The 19,864-nt window shown below is 36.9% G+C and overlaps 1 protein-coding gene and 1 pseudogene across 11 annotated transcripts in view; one reads left to right on the forward strand and one right to left on the reverse strand.

Annotated features, from left to right (window-relative positions):
• Lrba (LPS responsive beige-like anchor protein) overlaps positions 1–19,864 on the forward strand; it is a 711,450-nt gene that overhangs the window by 262,980 nt on the left and 428,606 nt on the right. For 8 of the 11 annotated variants that reach the window (XM_087205721.1, XM_087205722.1, XM_013067217.3 and 5 more), the window contains one exon: positions 5,211–5,275. The exons of the other annotated variants lie outside the window; for them this stretch is intronic. In XM_087205721.1, coding sequence (XP_087061847.1) covers positions 5,211–5,275 — 65 coding nt within the window. The remainder of the gene's footprint in view (positions 1–5,210; positions 5,276–19,864) is intronic. 11 annotated transcript variants of the gene reach the window in all.
• Positions 2,313–3,516, reverse strand: LOC106008088 (phosphatidylinositol 4-phosphate 5-kinase type-1 alpha pseudogene; annotated as a pseudogene).

Raw genomic sequence — 19,864 nt, forward strand, 5'->3', positions numbered from 1 at the left:
GTGTTTCTATTTCTAGATTCTCTGTTTTATTCCAATGATCTATATGTCTTTCCTTACACCAACACTGCCTTGATTACTGTAGCTTTAGAAGAAGTCTTAAAATTGCATGCTAAATGTCTTCCAACACTGTTTTTGTTTGTGGCTTTTCTGGGTCCTTTGTACTCCTACATAACTTTTAAATTTCAATATCCAGTTCTTCATTTATAGCAAGTCTACACAGACCTGAATTTTTATATATACCTTGTGTTTTCTAATCCTGCTAAATTCAAGTACAAGTTCTAGTGGCTCCTAGAGATTTCTTAGTATTTTCTCTGTAGATGATCATTTCATCTACGTATAAAGATTTTGCTTCTACCTTGCCAATCCTATCCTAATTGGATCATTTTATTGCCAGATTATTTTGGTGGAGACTAGATTTCAAAGTTTAATGGACAGATAAAGAGTAAGCATATCTGCCCTTGTTGCCCACCTTAAGGAGAAAGCATTGTATCTTCTACATTCGTACAAGGCATTCTCACTGGAAGTATGGAGTATATGTCTTTAATCTGTTGAGAAGTTTCTGTTCTACTTCTAGTCTCCTGATAGCTTTTTACCATGAACAGCTGTAGAATTTGATCCGATACTTTTTCTCCAACTAGTGACAGGATCATATGGCTTTTTCCTTTCCTCTGTTAAAATGATGACTTTTGGGGGTAGATCTTCCAATGCTGAACCAACACTGCCATCTCTATAACAAAACCAGTTTCTACATCCTGCCAGATCTGACTTCTAATAGTTTGTTTTGTTAAACAAATTTCTATCTATGTTCATACTTTTTTCTTCTATAATCTTTATCCAGTTTTAGGATTAGCACAATGTTGAGTTCCTAAAATGAGGCAAGAAGTGTTCCTTCTTTTTTTTGCTTTAATTGTTTGATACAATTTATCAGTTACAATGTTTATGAGCCTGCTGTTGTCATATAGGTAGGTTTTCAAGCTAGGAATATACTTTCTTTAATAGGTGCTATTCAAATTTTATATTTCCTCCAGAGTTAGTTTCATTAATTTGTCTTCCCAGGTACTTCTGAGAAGTTGTCAGATTTATTTCAAAAAAGATTTTTGTAATATGCTTTCTATATCCTTTTAAATTCTGTAAAATCTGTGGTAATGCCTCCTAGATCTTAATATTGTAATTTAAAAAATGTATAACTGATATTGTGTAACAGGAAGAAAAGGTCTAAGAGCAGGGGAATTGGGAGGGGTAGGGGAAGGGAAAAAAGGGAAAGGAAAAAATATGAGAAGAGGAAAAAAATGGAAACAAGGTCTTTGCAAATAGGGAAGGGTAGAGGGGGTGAAGGGAGGGCAAGGGAAGGGGAAAGAAAATAAGAACCAAGAGACTCATGTAAAGGTACAAGATTCCAATAATGAATGTAGCTGTATTTTATACCTAAAATGTACCAATAAAGTTAATGGGGAAAAAAATTCGTCTGATAAATCTTCATATTTAGAAAAATGACTGGAATTCATTTAAAACTGCAAAGTACTAGTAACCATTATGGCCTGGCAGTGAGTGGGGTCCTGCATGGGTGGGGCTCTACCTCCTCACCTCCTAACCTGTGGCAGCCCCACTGTTTTAACAAAAGGGGCAAAGATGTCCCATTCTTTTCATCTCTCGGCCTTAAGAATGTCCTCATCCTATGAGGAGCTGACAGGAGCTGCTGCCAGCAGAGCAACTGCCACATTTCCGTTTCATAACCACTGGGGCTCATCTGTGGGAACCCTATGAACAGGTATCTCTGCCTTTTGGAGTTCTGACGTAAAACTGGCTTGAAATTGTGCTATGTGCTCTTTGTTCTTGTCCTTTTTGAAGAAAATTCCAGGGACTTCCTCCAGTGACCAGAAGGAGGAAGGCAGGGGATCGGGTACCAGCAGTGTGTCCCACGGAAATGAGAGTCCAGCTCCTGGAGAAAGGTGCACGACGGGAGGAGAACCACAAAGTCCAGCAAGTCCACTGCTAGCACAAACAGTGGGAGTTTGAAGAAACTCAACTGTGGAAGCTGAGACTGGCCCGGCAGAACTCTGCGCCAACCGACTCTGGAGTAGAAGGGCTGCTGGTGTCCTCAACTGTCCAAGGCACCAACACCCACTCAGAGGCCGGGGAAGAACTGTTTCCTCCTCATGAAGGAGGCGGAGCTCCCCTAGCTCCTTATTAAACTCCTTTTTGGTTTGTTTGTTTTTGATGACAAGAAGAAAATAGCATTCCTGGGCAAGGACTGACGTCTTGATATCACAGAGACAGTGGGGTCTTTTTTCCATTCTTCTGAGGTTTGTTGCTCAGTGGGGGAAGTCCTCTGTAATTTCAAGCTTTTCCAAGGCTGAACTCATATTTAGTACTTGCAAAGTTTCTCCAACTACATGTGAGAAACCAGGGCCAGAAACAGGTGAGTCATTGCTGAGTTCCTCCACAGGTGGTGTCTGAGGTAATACATCAGGACAACCAAGGTGGACGTGAGGGTCTTCTTGAACACTGTGTTGCACATGAAGTGCTGGAATCATTCAGCATATAAGCCTGGATGGTGCACTGATACACTGTCCCCATCACGTACCAGTGCTTTCCAAGAGTGCTCCAACTTCTTCACAAACCTGTAAGATTGCAGAATATCAATGATGCCAGTATAAAGCAGGAGCCTTTCCCCTTTATAATTGGGGCCAGGGATGCCACCCATGTGGTGGTCGGCCTCCATGGTGCCATCCTGGATGGACTCCATGACCATGGAATACAGAGCCTTCTGGGAGGTAGGTCTCCACGTGTCAACTGCGTACTGCATTTCATTGTTCAAGGGTTCTTGCTGTGTATGATCTATGTTGTGGATCAACATCAAGAGACTATGGTACTTCAGAGCTTCAAGATAATGGACTAGACATTCACGCTGCAGGGTCTTACACAGAGCGGTGTACAAGTCAGCATCCAAGAAGAGACCATCGGGCATGTCTGCAGGAAGTCCAGGTCTTTATAGGTGGACAGGGGCTTCTCTCACTTCTTCTGAGAAGCACACTGTTTGTAGGTGGAGCCCTTGAGGTCGTACTTGAACCACTTCTTGACCGACCTCGGTAAGAGATTGTTCATCACCACAATCCGAATGTTCTTGCTCCCCACCTGCACACAGTACAGTCCATAGAATTTAGGCAGCAACATGTGAGGGTTCTGGTTGAGGTTCATATAGTATCCGGGGAGCAGCTTCTGCCAAAACTCTGCTTCTTTATGTTGGACCATCTCGATGAATTTGTCATCGCTGGACATGTAGAAGAGGGAACCACTAGCTCCAGAGTTGCATAGTTCAATCAGTGGGGCACTCTAGAGGGAGTACAAGTAATGGTCAGGTCGGATGCCAAACAGTTCCTGAAAGTAGCAGAAGGCAACAGGGGCATAGGTCTTGAACCAGAAGTCATTGTAGTGATGAACAGGCATCAGGTTGCTCCCCTCACTGGGGAAGAAGATACTCTCCACGTAGAAGTCTTGCATGAGGACATCCTGCTCTGGCTTGGTACTCAGGCTCCCACAGTTTGAGCAGTGCCTGACTGGATGGTGCCTTTCCAAGCTGATCATGTTGTGTTTTTATGTTGTCTTTCCTGAAGAATCAACACTTCGGTGGCCTACTTTCTTGATGGTCATGCCAGTGGGACAAGACACCTCAGATGCCGCAGGTCTCTTGATTCCAGATGTTGCTGCTGAGGTTGGCCCTGGGACCCTGGGATCCAAAGATGAAAATCTGAGCACCAACGGCCCCAGGAAGATAGTTTTTAATCTAGGTTACCATATAATTGCTGAAAGCTAACAAAGAAAGATTTATAGATGATCTGATCCTCGGGAAAATACAAAGGGATGAAGTGATGAATTTGAATTTTAGAATTTCTGTAAAAAAATGAACTCCAATTGCTTATTACCTTCTTGTCTAATTTGATTTTAATTTTGAAGAGGAAGCAATATTTTGTATGGCTTTCCAGGTGAAGTTTAGGCAGTAAATATTTTACGTGATCATTTTTTTTATATTTATATAGTACTAACTTTAACTTGTTTTCAGTCTAATCTCAATACTGATACTTAAAACCTTTGTGGAATTGAAGTGACATACTTCATTATTTTGTATGTAATTAAAGGCTTATGTACATGTTGAAAATAAAATCAGGATGATGTTTACTTTTTAATTTAAAATACGTATCTCTCAGTTGGTATCTATTTTATCCATGCATAGTTTGAATTTTTTCAATTATATAATTAAAATCCCTCTGTTTTAGATCATGAAAAAGTGGATTTGAGGAAAATGTTACTGGTATACACTTTAAAATGGATTTTTACAATAAATAGACATAGACTTGTTTCAGGATTTATGAAAGAGCAAAGCTTTGAGGGAGAAATATAGTTCAATCTAAGTGACTCCTTAGGTGTTAATAAACATAAAGATTATACATATATTACTAATTCTTTAAAAAGGTATCTGTGTATGTGTTTGTGTAAGATATATACATGTGCAGATGCTCAAGTGTGTGTGCACATGCACACGTGCACACACACACCCCATACACCCCAGGCGCACTCATTGCCATTGCTAAGATCGATGTGTATTTCAATTCAATAAGCCTTTGCTTTATTTTACTGCTTATTTTATATATGTTTTATTATACAGATTGAGGAATTAATTTGAATATACTGTACTGATTGATTTCTTTTCTAGGCTTTTTATTGGATTTTTTTAGTGGGTAAAGTTTAGTGGATAAATTTTTAATGGCTAATGAATATTGTTAAAGATTTATACTACCTAGTGGTAATTCACAGGAGAATGAATTACCCTTTTCCAGCTCAACACTGGTCCAGCCCACTTCACTGATTTTTCTTGTCTCTTTTTCAATCATTAACCTTTTTTTTGCCTTTGGGCAAAATATACTTTATTTATTAAAGTTTGTAAACTACTTAGTTGTGCCTTCTCTTCATTTTGGCATAGAGCAAAATAAATATGGATAGGCTCATTTAGTTTATTGTGAATCAGATTTTTGTTCACCTTTTTAATGTACTATCTGATACCAATTTTTGTGTGTTCATAGAGCTGTAGGGTAGGGAACATGGGTAACAACTTTTCCTTTCAGAGCTAACTTATGAAATTGATATAGATGATATTTTTTATTTGTGTTGTTTTCTGAATGAAATTTATTCAGCTATGCTTTGCTGTTTTTTAGGAGTGGCAGAATTCTATTCAGAAGAATGCAGGCCTTGCTTTTATCGAACTTGTCAATGAAGGAAGGTAAACTATTTTATATCCATCCATATTTTACTTTAAGATCTTATTATATTTTTCTCATGTGAACTGATGTTTTAAGGTTCTATATTTCCTGTTTTTGCACTTATTAATATAATAGAACTCTCATGTTGATTACTACAGATATGTCAAATAGCCATTTTATAATTTTTCATTGTTACACACTTATTTGTAAAGTTGTAGTCCTTATTTTTTAATAACTGTAACTGAGTTTCACAAAGGTAAGCTGATGATTCTATTTATATGGAAAAGCCATACTTACATGCAGTTTGTATAAAATTGTATTGTGATTGTGGAGCCAGTAATTAGACTTATATGTCTACATCATTTACTGTGGGATAGCCTGGTCATCAGGAGGAGCAGGAACAAATTTTGGTTTGTGTTTTGATGTGATGAGAAAGGAAAGAGAGGGAGTAAGTAGGCGTGGTTTCCACTTAAAGAGCAGAGATTAAAGAAACCAAAGAAAGAAAATTTTGTGATAGGAAAGAGAAGGGCAGAAGTATAAAAATGAAAAGAGAAATAAAAGTGGAAAATTTTAAGAGTAAATTGTAAAAGGTAAAAGTAAATTGAGAAATTGTAAGTTGGTGACTTTGTGGTAGCTGATTTTGCATTACTGGAATTGAAGACCTTGAGTATAGATTAGGAAGGTGTAACTAGCTGCCTGCCCTTGGAAATGGTACCCTGAGGAAGAGCTTCATTTCTTTATAGTGTTTTGCCTAGTGTTGTTCCACTCACTTTGTCATGATGGTAACTATTTGAATTACTGACTAGGAATTCAAGCTCTCTTCATGTTATAAAAAAAGAAGAAAAAGCTATAGAAAACTTCATTTTATAGTGTTAAAATTTCTTATTCGTAAGTAATTGTAAGTACAGCTTAGTGTTAGAAACAAATGAGTAACCCTGCAGTGGCACTATTTTATGCTAAATTCTGTGATCAAAGTATGGAAAAACAGGGTACTAAGATGGCCCAGAGAAAAAGAGTCTAAATTATTATGGAAGATCAGGTGAAATGAAACCAGACAATGTGATTCTTGAGATGTATTTTCAACAATTAGTATGGTTCAACATGAGACATGAGAAAATTGGGAATCATGGATAAATTGGAGGCTGTTTGTGTGAAAAGCATTCAAATAGAGGGAACAGAATAACTGCAGCCATTGGGTTGAGGAACATACATAGGAAATTCATGTATAGGTATGTAGATGCATGTGCACATGTGTGTTTGTGTCTGTTGTGCTAGTAGGTAATGTGCTGTTGGAATAGAATTGGGCTTCTGGGTCACAAAAAGCCTAAGTGTAGCATATTTGGACTTGGGCTGGCAAGTATTTGCAGATTTTAAGCAAAAGGGTGTCAATATATTTGGGTTTTAGAAAGGTAACTGGTAGAAGTATTTAGGATGGTTTAAGGGAGAGGAGACCTGATTGAAATCAAGAACAGTAGCAAGGCTACTACTGCTCCATGTTACAAATGGAGTTAAATAGTAGTCTAGTGTCTGGCAAATAGTAGGTAATCAATAAATATTTCTCAGTGAATGAATAATACTTTAGTTTACCTTTAGCAGTGCTTATTCATCAAATGATAAATAACTTTTTGGTTGAATCTCAAAACTTGGAGTTTAGATGCTTTTAAAGTCTATTTAGAATAAACTAAATTAACCTATCCATATTTATCTTGCTTTTTCTCTTCTATGCCATTGTATACTAACTTAAATAGTTTGGAATTGGGTAAGAAGGAAGCAAAAAGACCAGTTAATGAAGACGTGGCAGGAACTGTTGATTGAGTATGTTCTTTAGCTACTTAATGAGAAACATAGGTCAACAAATTTTCTATCATTTATAGCATCTATTTAAATAAAATTGTTCTTTTATCAAGAAAATATTTACAAATGACAACTTTGATTATTACAGAGTGTAAGTATTTTTAATTATGCTTGTTAGTATTACATTTATTAGATCAGGCAGCATAGGTTTATGATTAAGAGCATTAGCTTTGAAGATAGCCCATAGTTCAAGTTTCAGATTTGATATTTAGCAGTCACTTTTACTTTTTGGGCCTCAATTTTCTCATCTGTTCAGTCAGCCAATGCTTATTGCACTCTGAATACTAGGAATTATTCTTGATCCTGAGCAGTAAACCTAAGAGATGAAGATCCTTATATTCTTTTTTTTTCCTTTTGACTGTTGAAGAATTTCTGTGTATTTTATTTTTGTAACATGTTTGCAGTACACTGTAATTACCCTCCTTGGTACATAACATGTCTCATGCTTCTTTTAAATCACCCATCTGCCTTCCCTCCTGTCATCCTCTCTACATCTCTTGGTCCCCTTTTGCAAAAGATCTATCTCCCTGTTCCCTATTATCTTTTACTTTGCTCTTTATTTGTATATTGGCTTTCTTATAGAAGAAAAATCATGCAATATTTAAACTTGTATGTCTGATTTATTTCACTTAACATCATGGTCTCAAAATTCATTCATTTTTAGTATGCCCTATATTCTAACAGACACTGACAGGAAGGAAGTTAGAAGTAGGTTATATAATATTTGAATATTGCTAAGTACTATGGGAACAGAAAATGTGGATCTAGGGTAAGTAATGTGGATTTTTATTTTGGTAGATTTTTGAAGGAATTAAAAAGAATTGGAATGTTTTCCGTTTAGAGTGGTCGGATTAGAACTCCCTGAGAGGGTGACATTTGAGAAAGCACTTGAAGCACACAGAAGAGTTAACCATTAGGGCATGTGGGTAAAATTGCTTGAGACCTAGGAAATAGCCAGTGTATGGGTGAGCATTTCCATGGTCTCTCTGAGGAATGAGGCTAATATATAGCAGGAACAGAATGGTCAAAGTGGACCAAGGTGAGAAAGGAAGTCAGAGAGGTAGCAAGGAGAAGAGTTTGTATAGAGCCTTGAAATTTATTTTGTAGGAGATGGCAGTCATTACAGGAATTTGAATAAAGAAGTGAGACCGTCCTCTTTTATGTCTTCAAAGGATCATTCTGGCTCTTGCCTATAAGAATAGAAGCTAAGAGAGCAACTGGGGCCTGTTGTAGTCCTGATAAAACATGGTGGGGACTTAGATTAGGGTAGTAACAGCAGAAGAGGTAAGAAAAGGTAGGCTTATGGGTGTATTTTGAAGGTATACCTGACAGGATTTGCTAATGTATTGATTATAGGGTTGAGAGAAAGCTAAGGGTCAAACATTACTGTAAGACTTCTGCCTTTTCATGGCTGGAAGGATGATGTTTCTATCAAACAGGAAGGAAATGGCTGTGGATGTAGTTAGTGGGAAAGATCAGGAGTGCACTTGTGGAAGTAATGATTGTGAATTCTCCAAGAAAAGTGGGTATGTTAAATAAGCAGTGACTTGTTATATCTCCAGACCAGAGATATAAATTTAGGTGTTATAAAGCATATTGGTACTGAGTTAATTAAGAGAGTAGTGTAGTAACTGAGATTTGAATACTAGGTTTAGTAACATAAAAGTTGTTTCTGACTTAGAAGTTGTTTTGGGAAGAGTAATGTGGAAAAACACCTCTTTATAATGGATTGAAGAGAGAATCTGAGAATGGGGGAAGAGGAATTTTGAGACAGTGAATTTTTTAAAGAGAAGTTTTGCTGCAAAGTAGAACAAAGAACAGAGAGAGCAGTGATAACTTGTGGGGTGAAATAGAGTCAAAGACAGTAGTTTTTTTTTTTTTTTTAAGGAGAGCAGGGCAACATAGTTTGATATTGATGTGGACAAAGATTTAGAGAATTGGGAAATTAATGCTGGAGAAAGAGGAGAGTATCTGGAGTGACCTTTTTGAGTAAGTTAGAGTTTTAAGGAAATCTGTATACAAACTGATGAAAGAGCCTCAGCATGGCTGAGTCATATATGGCAACACATGGGAAGATACTTTATATATTTAAATATTGTAATTAAACATGGAAGTAGAGTGATTAGTTACATTTAAAAGATTTAAGTTTGCAAGTGACTAGGACAGGAGAAAAGGGCAAGTAAGTCAAACCGTTGTTCAGGAGAGGGATGGTAATCATTTACCACATAGTTATTATTAGCACAGGTAAAGAGGAGAGAAGACATCATGTAGGGAAAATGATAAATATAGAAAATGATAGGATGAATTGAGTGGCAAAATAATGACCGTAAATGTTGGGATATTACAGTGAATGAGCTGTAAGCACAGTAGGAAGTACTTAGAGAACGGTTGAACAGAGCCCAGGCCATGCAGGCACTGGAAATGATGAGGTCTAGCAGCAAGTGGCTGAAGTAGGGTGGAGAAAAGGGTCAGGGAAGGACAGTGGTTCAGAGACGCTATAGATCAAGATCTTGGTCGCCTTTGAATGGCTTGTCTTTAGATGTCACCATCCCTCATCCTTGGTGTCTACATAACTCCATCTAATTCCCTTTTGTCAGTGATTTTAGCCCTTGTATCAATGTCTTTCTCCAACACAATTTCTGTGATAACTTTTGGTGATTTCATCCATACTGCAGCATGTATAAACATGTTGTTCTTCTTTATTTGTGAATACTATTCCATTTTATGGATATTCTACATTTTGTTTATCTCTGTACCAGTTGATGGGCCTTTAGATTACTTTTGCAGGGGTAGGAGAGGGCTTATAAGTAGTGCTGCCATAAATATTTGTGGACAAGTCTTTGGGTGAATGTAGGGGACAGGGGAAGGGGACGTTACCAGAACCTCTGCAGTGAGTCCTGGTCTCCTGTGAGCCACGGCAGCACACGGCGAATTACAGGAAAGGTAGAAAAATGAGACCGAGAAGAAGCTGAGCTTTGGGTCTGATCAGTGCTGCTCTGGGCAGCAAAGACAAAGCCCCCAGCTTACCACACCTTTTATTCAGTACATCGGGAGAAACAAATGTAACAAATGACTTGCAGAGAGTTCAACAGTTCACATTGGGATAAACAAGGTGTAACGGAAGGCTTGCAGAGAGTTCAGTACATCTCCGGCAAACAAGATGTTAATCAGTCCAAGCACAATGAGGAACTGAGCAGATGTTTGTTCTACCAGGATGTTTCTTGTCCTGGAGAATCACAGCATCACTGGATCACTGAAGTCTCAGTTGTGAACGGAGGCCAAACTGGAGTTATTCTGTAGCTGGGCTGTAGGCAAGAGAACTAGGCTAACCAAATGATTTATCCCTAGAATTATGTAGCATTGCTCCCAACAGGTGAACATATGTTTGTGTTTCTCTTAGATACAAAAGAATAAAATTTCAGGGTTGAATGGTAAAGTTAAAATGTTTCACGTTTTAAGAAACTGCCAATTGTTTTCCATAGTGGGTGTTGTATTTTTTATTCCTTTTCTTTCTTTCTTTCTTTCTTTTCTTTTCTTTCTTTCTTTTTTGGTACCAGGGATCGAACTCAGGACCTTGTGCTTGGAAGGCAGACGGCAGAACCACTGAGCTAAATCCCCGGCCCCAGTGTATTTTCTATTCCTATCAGCTACTTTCAGCTTGTACATATCATTGCCTGCAATTGGTACTGTCATTCCTTTTGGTTAAGAGTCATCATAGTGGGTAACTCATTGTGGGTTTTATTTCCATTTGCATAATGACTCATAATGTTCAGGGTTTCTTCATATGCTAATTGGCTGTTGATAATATCTTATTTGGAAAAATGTCTGTTTATATCTTTGTCCATGTAAAAATTTCATTGTATTCCTTCTGAGCTGTAAATGCGTCTTACATATTTATGGAAACAAGTCTTATCAGATACATGGTTTGCAAGTGTTTTTTCCTGGTCTCTGACTTATCCTTTTCAAGAACAGAGGTTTGTTTTGGTAAAGTCCCATTTTCTTAATTTTTTTTTTTTTGCATTTATGGATCATCCTTTAGTTGATTAATTTCAAGAAAATTTAGCCTAGATTCTCTCTTATGTTTTTTTTCTTTCCTAGAAATTTCATAGTTTTAGCACTTACATTTAGGCTTATGATTCATTTTGTTAATTTTTAAATATGGTGTGAAAGGGAGTTAGGTTTAATTTTTGCATGTAGATATCTGATTGTCTTGGTGTCATTTGCTGAAAACATTATTTTTCTCTGCCAAATTGTTTTATCACTTGCATTCAAAATTAACTAACCGTAAATGCACAGGATTTATTTTTTGACTCTCAGTTCTTTCCAAATGATCTCTGTATCTTTCTTTTGGACAATATCATTGTTTATTACTGTTGCTCAGTACTATGTTTTGAAATTGAACAGTTTAGGTTTTTATGTTGTTCCTTTAATTTTTTTTTTGTACTGGAGATCGAAATCAGGACCTTGCACTTGCGAGGCAGGCATGGTGCCACTGAGCTAAATCCTGGCCCTGTTCCTTTAATTAAAAAAAAAATTTTAGATCCCTTTTCCAGTGAATTTTGGATTATTTTATAATCATTTTATAAATTTCCCCCCAAAGCTTGTTAGGATTGCATGGACTTTATAATGTGTTTGTAATTGACAATTTAACGTTTTTAAGGCTTATAATCCATGACCAAGGAATGGTGCTTCATTTGTTTAGAACTTTCAGTTACCAGTGTTATTTTGATGTACTTGTGTGTATATTAAACTTCTTTTAACAATTTATTTCTGTATGTATTTTATACTTTTTGAAGCTATTACAAATCCAATTCCTTTCTAATTTCATTGTCAGATTATTATATTAGTATATTCATTGTACTTGAATGTGCAGTTGTTTTGTATATTGATCCAATATTCTGAAACCTTGCTGAACTTGTTTACCTCTACGTTTTTATTTTCTTTTTATATTCTTTACCATTCTTTACACAGAAAGTTATGTTGAGTGTGAAAAATGTGACAGTTTTACTCCAGATACTTTATTTGGTTTTCTTGCTACTGGTAGCTTTTCCATATATTGGAAAGTATTGGTGAAAATGAACACCTTTGCTTACTTCTTAATTTTACTGGGAAAGTTTTCAATCTTTCCTTAGTATTATATGAAGTATACTTTATTGATTCCCTTTGTAAGTTAGGAACTTCTTTTATATTCCTAGTTTATTGAGAAGAATTTTTTTCAATGGATAAATATTGCATTTTGACAAATTCTTCTCTATTAAGAAGAGCATGTAGGTTTTGTTTTTTATTAATATGGTAGGTTATATTCATTGATATTTCAGTGTTTATACGTTTCTGGCATGAGTTTTACTTGAACATAGTATATAAGTATAGTCCAGTGCCATGTGTGATTTAATTATTGATATGTTTAGGTTTATATGAGCTAAACTGTGTGTGTGTGTGTGTGTGTGTGTGTGTGTGTGTGTGTGTGTGTGTGTGTGCTGGGCCCCAAACCCAAGGCTTTATGCCTGGTCAGGAAGCACCTTATCCCTGAGCTACACTGCTATACCCAAACAAATATTTTTAAGTGTACTGTTTTTATTCCTTATTTTCTCTTTTTGTTATTATACTTCTTAAATTATTTTTTATTGGTTTCTCTAAGGATTTTGTGATATATTTTAACTGAGCACACTCTGTTTCAGGTTAATAGTAACTTAATTTCATTAAATGTACTAAATTGGCTGTCACAGAGCTCCCTATCCAGCTCCATTGTTTGAGGTATTAGTGTCACATATATTTATGCGTTATAAACTCTGACATACATTTACATTTCACAAGTTATACAGATCATTTAAGCGTAAAATTTTTACAGTATTTAATGTCCTCAAGAGTTGTGCAGCCACCATCCCAACATAATTTTAGACCCTTTTTCACCTCCAGCTGTTGTTCATTAAGTCATTTGCCCTTTTTGCCATTCCTATGTTGCCACTAATCTGTTTTACTTAGATTTTCCTGTTGTGAACATTTCGTATAAATGGAATCATGCATATTGTCTTTTGTGATTGGCTTTATATTGGTGAGCTTCTTGTTTTTACAGCAGTTGACTTATGGAGAGAAAAGTTTATTTAGCTCACAGTTTTGGTAGTTCCAAGTCCAGACAGCATAGTGCAGCCTTGGCAAGGGCTGTATCTTGACTGATCCCCTTACAGCATGGCTGGCAGTGGAGTACATGTCAGAGCGAACGCTCATTATCTTTTTTTTTTTTTTTTTTGTATTAAATTCTTTTATTGGTACATTGTAGGTATACAACACAATTACATTTCTCACTGGGAATTGTACCTTTACATAATGCATCTTGGTTCTTATTTTTTCCCCCTTCCTAGCCCTCCCTTCACGCCCTCCACCCTTCCCTATTTACAAAGACTTTATTTCCATTTTTTCCATTTCTCATGTTTTCCTTTCCCTTCTTTCCTTTCCCCTGTGCCTCCCACTACCCCTACCCCTTTGGACCTTTTCTTCCTATTTTACATTATCGATTATTCATTCTAATAATTGGTACATTTTAGGTATACAATATAATGACATTCATCATTGGAAATTTGCACCTTTACATAGTCTCTCTTGGTTCTTGTTTTTCACCCTTGCCCAGCTCTCCCTTCAACCCCTCCAGCCCTCCCTATTTACAAAGATTTTGTTCCTATTTTTCCATTTTCTCATATTAATCCCATTCCCTTCTATCCTTTCCCTTAGCCCTCCCACTTCCTTCCCCTTTGCCCCTTTTCTTCCTATTTCACATGACCTATTATACATTTAGTCCTTATTTACACTTTCAGTTTCTCACACCAGAGAAACTATTCGGTATTTACACATCTGTGTCCTATTTATTTCACTTAAGAGTATTGCCTCAATGTGCATCCACTTAGCTATAAATACCTCTAATTTCTCATTTTTTATGGATGAGTATACTCCATTTTATAAAAAAAAACCCACATTTTCTTTATCCAGTCTCCAGTTGATGGGCATTTGGGCTGTTTCCAAGTTTTAGCTATCACAAACTGTGCTGCTATGAACATGGGTACACATATATCACTGTGGTATGATTCTTTTAATTCTTTGGGGAAGATCCCCAGCAGTGGAATAGCTGGGTCAAATGGGACTTCCAGTCCTAGTTCTTGAGGTATCTCCATACTGATTTCCACAGTGGTTGCACCAGTCTACACTCCCACCAGCAGTGGAGCAGGGTTCCTCTTTCCCCACAGCCCCGCCAGCATTTGTTATTGGTTGATTTCATGATAGCAGCCATTCTTTCTGGAGTGAAGTGGAATCTCAGCGTTGTTTTCATTTGCATCTCTCGAACGACCAGTGACGTTGAACATTTTTTCATGTATTTATTTGCTATTTCTACTTCTTTGTGTGAGAAATGTCTGTTCATTTCAGATGCCCATTTTTGGATTGGGTCTTTAAATTTGGGAGGTCTGATCTTTTTAAGTTCTTTATAGATTTGAGATAGTAGACCTTTGTCTGAGGAAGAGCAGGTGAAGATTTTTTCCCACATTGTGGGTTGTCTCTTCACACTGCTGGTGGTTTTTCTTGCTGTGCAGAAGCTTTTTAATAAGAAGAGATCCCATTTGTTGATTGTTTGTGCTAGTTCACGGGCAACTGAGGTTTTGTTCATAAAATCTTTTCCTACACTGATGTCTTCAAGAGTTCTACCTAACCTCGGTTCCAACTGGTTCAGAGTTTCTATTTTAATATTTAGATGTGTAATCTATTTTGATTTTAGTTTAGTGCATGGTGAGAGATACAGGTCTAGTTTTAATCTTTGGCAAGTTGAAGCCCAATTTTTCCAGCACCATTTATTAAAGAGGTTGTGTTTCCTCCAGTGAGGGTGTTTGGCTCCTTTGTCAAAGATGAGATGGCTGAGTGTGTCTGGCGTTGTTTCTGCATCTTCTAATCTGTTCCACTGGTCCTCAGGCCTGTTTCTTTGCCAGTACCATGCTGTTTTTATCACAGTAGCTTTGTAGTAGAGTTGCAGGTTGGGGATTGTGACACCCCCTGCCATGTCTCTGTTACCTAGAATTGCTTTTGCTATTCTGGGTCTCTTCTTATTCCAAATGAATTTTTGGATTGTTTTTTCGAGGTCTATGAAGTATGCTGCTGGGATCTCAATTGGAATTGCATTAAATCTATATAGCAGTTTTGGAAGTATGGCCATTTTCACTCTATTAATCATTCCTACCCAGGAGCAGGGGATGTCTGTCCATTTTCTGATATCATCTTCAATCTCTCTTTTCAGAGTGCCATAGTTTTCAGAGAAGGGGTCTTTGATTTCTTTTGTTAGGATGATTCCTAGGTATTTCAGTGTTTTGGATGCTATTGTGAAAGGAATTATTTGCCCTATTTCTCTCTCAGTGAGTCTGTCATTGGTGTAGAGGAAAGCTATTGATTTTTGTGTGTTGACCTTGTAACCAGCTCCTTGACTGAATTTGGTTATTAAGTCTAGAAGACTTTTGGTGGAGTTCTTGGGGTCTTCTATATAGAGTATCATGTCATCTGCAAATAATGACAATTTGACTTCTTCATTTCCTATCTTTATTCCTTTTATTTCTTTCTCTTGTCTAATTTCTGTGGCTAATGTTTCCAGAACTATATTGAACAAGAGTGGTGATAGTGGACATCCTTGTCTTATTCCTGATTTTAGTGTGAAGGATTTCAGTTTTTGACCATTTAGTATGATATTGGCTGTTGGTTTTTCATAGATGGCTTCTATCAGTTTGAGGTAGAAACCATCTATTCCAATTTTTTGTAGGGTTTTTATCATAAATGCATGTTGGATTTTGTCAAATGCTTTTTCTGCGTCTATGGAGATAATCATATGGTTTCTGTCCTTGGCTCTATTGATATAGTGTATTACATTAATTGATTTTCGTATATCGAACCATCCCTGCATCCCTGGGATGAATCCCACTTGATCAGGGTGTATGATCTTCTTGATGATCTTCTGCATTCTGTTTGCCAGTATCTTATTAAGGATTTTTGCATCTATGTTCATTAGTGAGATTGGCCTATAGTTCTCTTTTTCAGTTGGGTCTTTGTCTGTTTTGGGGATCAAGGTGATGCTTGCTTCCAGGAGTGAATTTGGGAGTATTGCTTCCCTTTCAATTTCACTGAAGAGTTTAAACAGTAGTGGTAGCAGTTCCTCTCTAAATGTCTTGTAGAATTCAGCAGTGAAGCCATCAGGGCCCGGGCTTTTCTTAGTTGATAAGTTTTTAATTACATTTTCAATTTCATTGGTTGATATTGGGTTGTTCAGAATTTTTAGATCTTCTTCGTTCAACTTTGGTAATTCACATGTATGTAGGAATCTGTCCATTTCTTCTGTGTTGTCCATCTTATTGGCGTATAGGTTCTGGAAGTAGGTATTGATGATCCTCTGGATTTCTGGTGGGTCTGTTGTAATTTCACCCTTTTCATTCCTAATTGCATGGATTTGGGCCTTTTCTTTCCTTTTTCTGACAAGGTTGACTAAAGGTTTATCAATTTTGTTGATTCTTTCAAAGAACCAACTCTTGGCTTCATTGATTTTTTGTATCGTTCTCTTAGTCTCCATTGCATTGATTTCTCCTCTGATCTTTATAATTTCTTCCCTTGTATGAGCTTTGGGGTTGTCTTGCTCTTCTTTTTCTAGAAGCTTGAGGTGCAGCATCAGGTTGTTTAATTGGGCTTGTTCTGTTTTCCTAATATGCGTATTCACTGCTATGAATTTCCCTCGTAAGACTGCTTTCATTTTGTCCCACAGATTCCGATATGTTGTATTGTCATTGTCATTTAAGTGAGGGAAGTGTCTGATTTCTTCTTTAATTTCCTCTGTGACCCATTGGTTATTCAGAAGTGTGTTGTTTAATTTCCACGTGCTTATGAAATTTTTCAAGTTTCTTTTGCTATGGATCTCCAATTTCATCGCACTATGGTCTGATAATACACAGGGGATAACTTCAATTCCTTTGCACTTACTTAAACATGTTCTCTGTGTGAGTATGTGGTCTATTTTGGAGAATGACCCATGTGCAGCTGAGAAGAATGTGTATTCTGATTTTGTGGGGTGGAAGACTCTGTAAACATCTGTTAAGTTCATTTGTTCAAGAGTTCGATTGAGTTCTAGTATTTCATTACTTATTTTTAGTCTAGTTGATCTATCTATTTGTGACAGTGGGGTGTTGAGGTCCCCCACTACAATTGTATTAGTGCATATATGGCTTTTCATGTCCGTTAGTATTTGTTTTGTATAGTTGGGTGCAGTAGTGTTTGGTGCATAGATATTTATGATTGTCATCTCTTCCTCTTGGATTCTTTCCTTTACAAGGATGTAGTGTCCTTCTTCGTCTCTCTTAATCAGTGTTGGTTTGAAATCTACTTGATCTGCCAAGAGGATAGCTACTCCTGCTTTTTTTCGGGTTCCTGTTGCATGCAGTATTGTTTTCCACCCTTTAACTTTCAGTCTATGAGTTTCCTTTTGAATTAAGTGTGCCAAATCTTTTCTCCCCACAGTGTTTGTTTGCATTTCTGAAAGATAATTTTGAAAGATAATTTTGTTGCATATTGAATTCTTGGTTGATAGTTTTTATAGTACTTTGAATGTATTAAGTGACCTTCATGTTTGCTGGTGTAAACTGAGCTTTAAATTATATTGTGGTTACCCTGTATGTGAGGAATCTTTTTTTCTCTTGCTGCTTTAAACAGTTTTCTTTGTTTTTCAGTTTATGTGTAAGTAAGGTTCCTTTTGTATTTGTTTGGAACTGATTCTCTGTTGTTTTCTCACATTTCTTCATGGCTTGCAAGTAGAAGTACCAAATTCCTTTGTTTTCCATGAGCATTTCAAGGATGGTTATATAGCAAACAGCTTTGGAAATAGGAATAGTAATATAATAATGAAAATGTTCCCTTCGAGGTAAAGGTCAGCAGGGCCTTTACATGTTTCTACTGTTGGGTCATCCAAAAAGATCCAAGTGCCCTAAGAACAAGGTTCTTCTCCTGCAGTACATTTAATTGTATATACAGGCATCTCCTGGACCTGGGTTCTTCTGTGAGTACTGGGGCTGGGAAGTACTGGCACAATACTGAGACTCTGGTGGAGACTGCTACCACTGAAAACAAAAAAACTGTCATTCATCTCTGACCTAAGTTCTCATATATTTAGCTCTGAAACTGGCAGACCAACTTACTTCTTAGTTTATAAGTAAATTAGATGTCATAATTTTCAAATAAATTAAGAACTCTTCCTAGTTTTGGGCATTGACTAGAACACTTTGAGCTTTTATGATCCATAGATAGTGCTTTTCATAGACTGGAAAATTTGTAAACATTATTTTTGTGTTGTTCTCTCCTTCCTTTCTTCCCTTCTATCCTCTCTCTTTCTTCTGTGCTTATTTATCTGACCTCTAGATCAGGATCCCCTCCACATATGTTGGTGTACTTGATGTCCTGCAAGCCTTTGAGACATTGCTCTGTCTTCAATCTTTCGTTTATATTTTTTAGTTGTTTAAATTTACTTTGGTGTCTTCACGTCCACTAATTCTTTATTGGCCATCTCAAATGTACTGGTAAAGCCATCTGCTATTTTTTTTTGTTGCTATTTTCTTTTTAAAGAACAAAATTTTGAGTTGATTATTTCAAATAGATTCTTATTTATTTTTGTTCCCTATTTGTGCAGTCTTTGTCTTCATGTTTTCCCTTTATTTTTAAAGTATAACTGTTTTCAGTTTTTGGAACATATTTATAATAGTTACTTTGAAGTATTTTTCTGCTAAGTCTAGTATCTGGTCCTACTCAGAGACAAAGTTTTTTTTTTTGGGTACCGGGGATCGAGCTCGGGTCCTTGCGCTTGTGCAGCAGGCGGTGAAACCACTGAGTTAAATCCCCAGCCCAGAGACAAGTTTTTTTTGACTGTTTTGATTCATTAGTATGAGATAACTTTCCTATTTTTTTCAAATGTGTCCTAACTTTTTTGTTTCATCAGTGTGACCATTTAGCAATTTTAGATTCTGATATTCATTTTGTCCTCTCATAGTTTTTGTTGTTAGTTATTTTTGGCTTTTTGTTTTAATTATTTTTTTATTGACAGTCTACATCTTCGGAGGTACAATATGATATTTTGGTATTCACATATTGCAGATTGATCTAGTCAGGTAATTAGGTTATCTGTCATTTGAAACCTGTATCATTTCCTTGTGATGAGAACAGTAGCAGTCTTCTGTTCTAGCTATTTTGAATTATGCAATACAGTGTTGTTAACTGTGATCACCCTTTTGTGCAATAGAACACCAGAACTCATTCATACTGTCTACCTGTGTGTGTTGAGTGTGTGCATGTTTGCCTGTACATGTGTGTTTGTGTGTGGGTGTGGTACTAGGGATGAAACCCAGGGCTGTGGACTCAGATACATCCCCAGTACTTTCATTCTTGTTTTTCCCCGTAGTGATGGAGCTGAGCCCCATAAGCAGCCATAGCCTAAGCGTGCCTGTGGACCTGTGTCTGGGTGCTGGTGGGCCTTCTCTGATGAGATTGCCACAGACTCCATCTGCTTACTCAAAATTTCAAAGGTTTTTGTTGGTAAAATTCTTAGCAGTTTTGTTGTTTTTTCTTGTTTAATTTTTAGAACCCTGAAATGATTGTTACTGTCCAATTCTGTACTTGTTTTTTTGGAGAGGATTTGCTGATTTCTTTATTCCTGTATAGCTGTCTGTCTCCAGATCTTTAGGTGCCTGGTCCTAATTCAGATG

The sequence above is a fragment of the Heterocephalus glaber genome, unplaced genomic scaffold, assembly GCF_053883595.1.
Source record: "Heterocephalus glaber isolate CG9 unplaced genomic scaffold, H.glaber_assembly_v1.0 deba00000613, whole genome shotgun sequence".
In the NCBI taxonomy this organism is placed as follows: Eukaryota; Metazoa; Chordata; class Mammalia; order Rodentia; family Bathyergidae; genus Heterocephalus; species Heterocephalus glaber.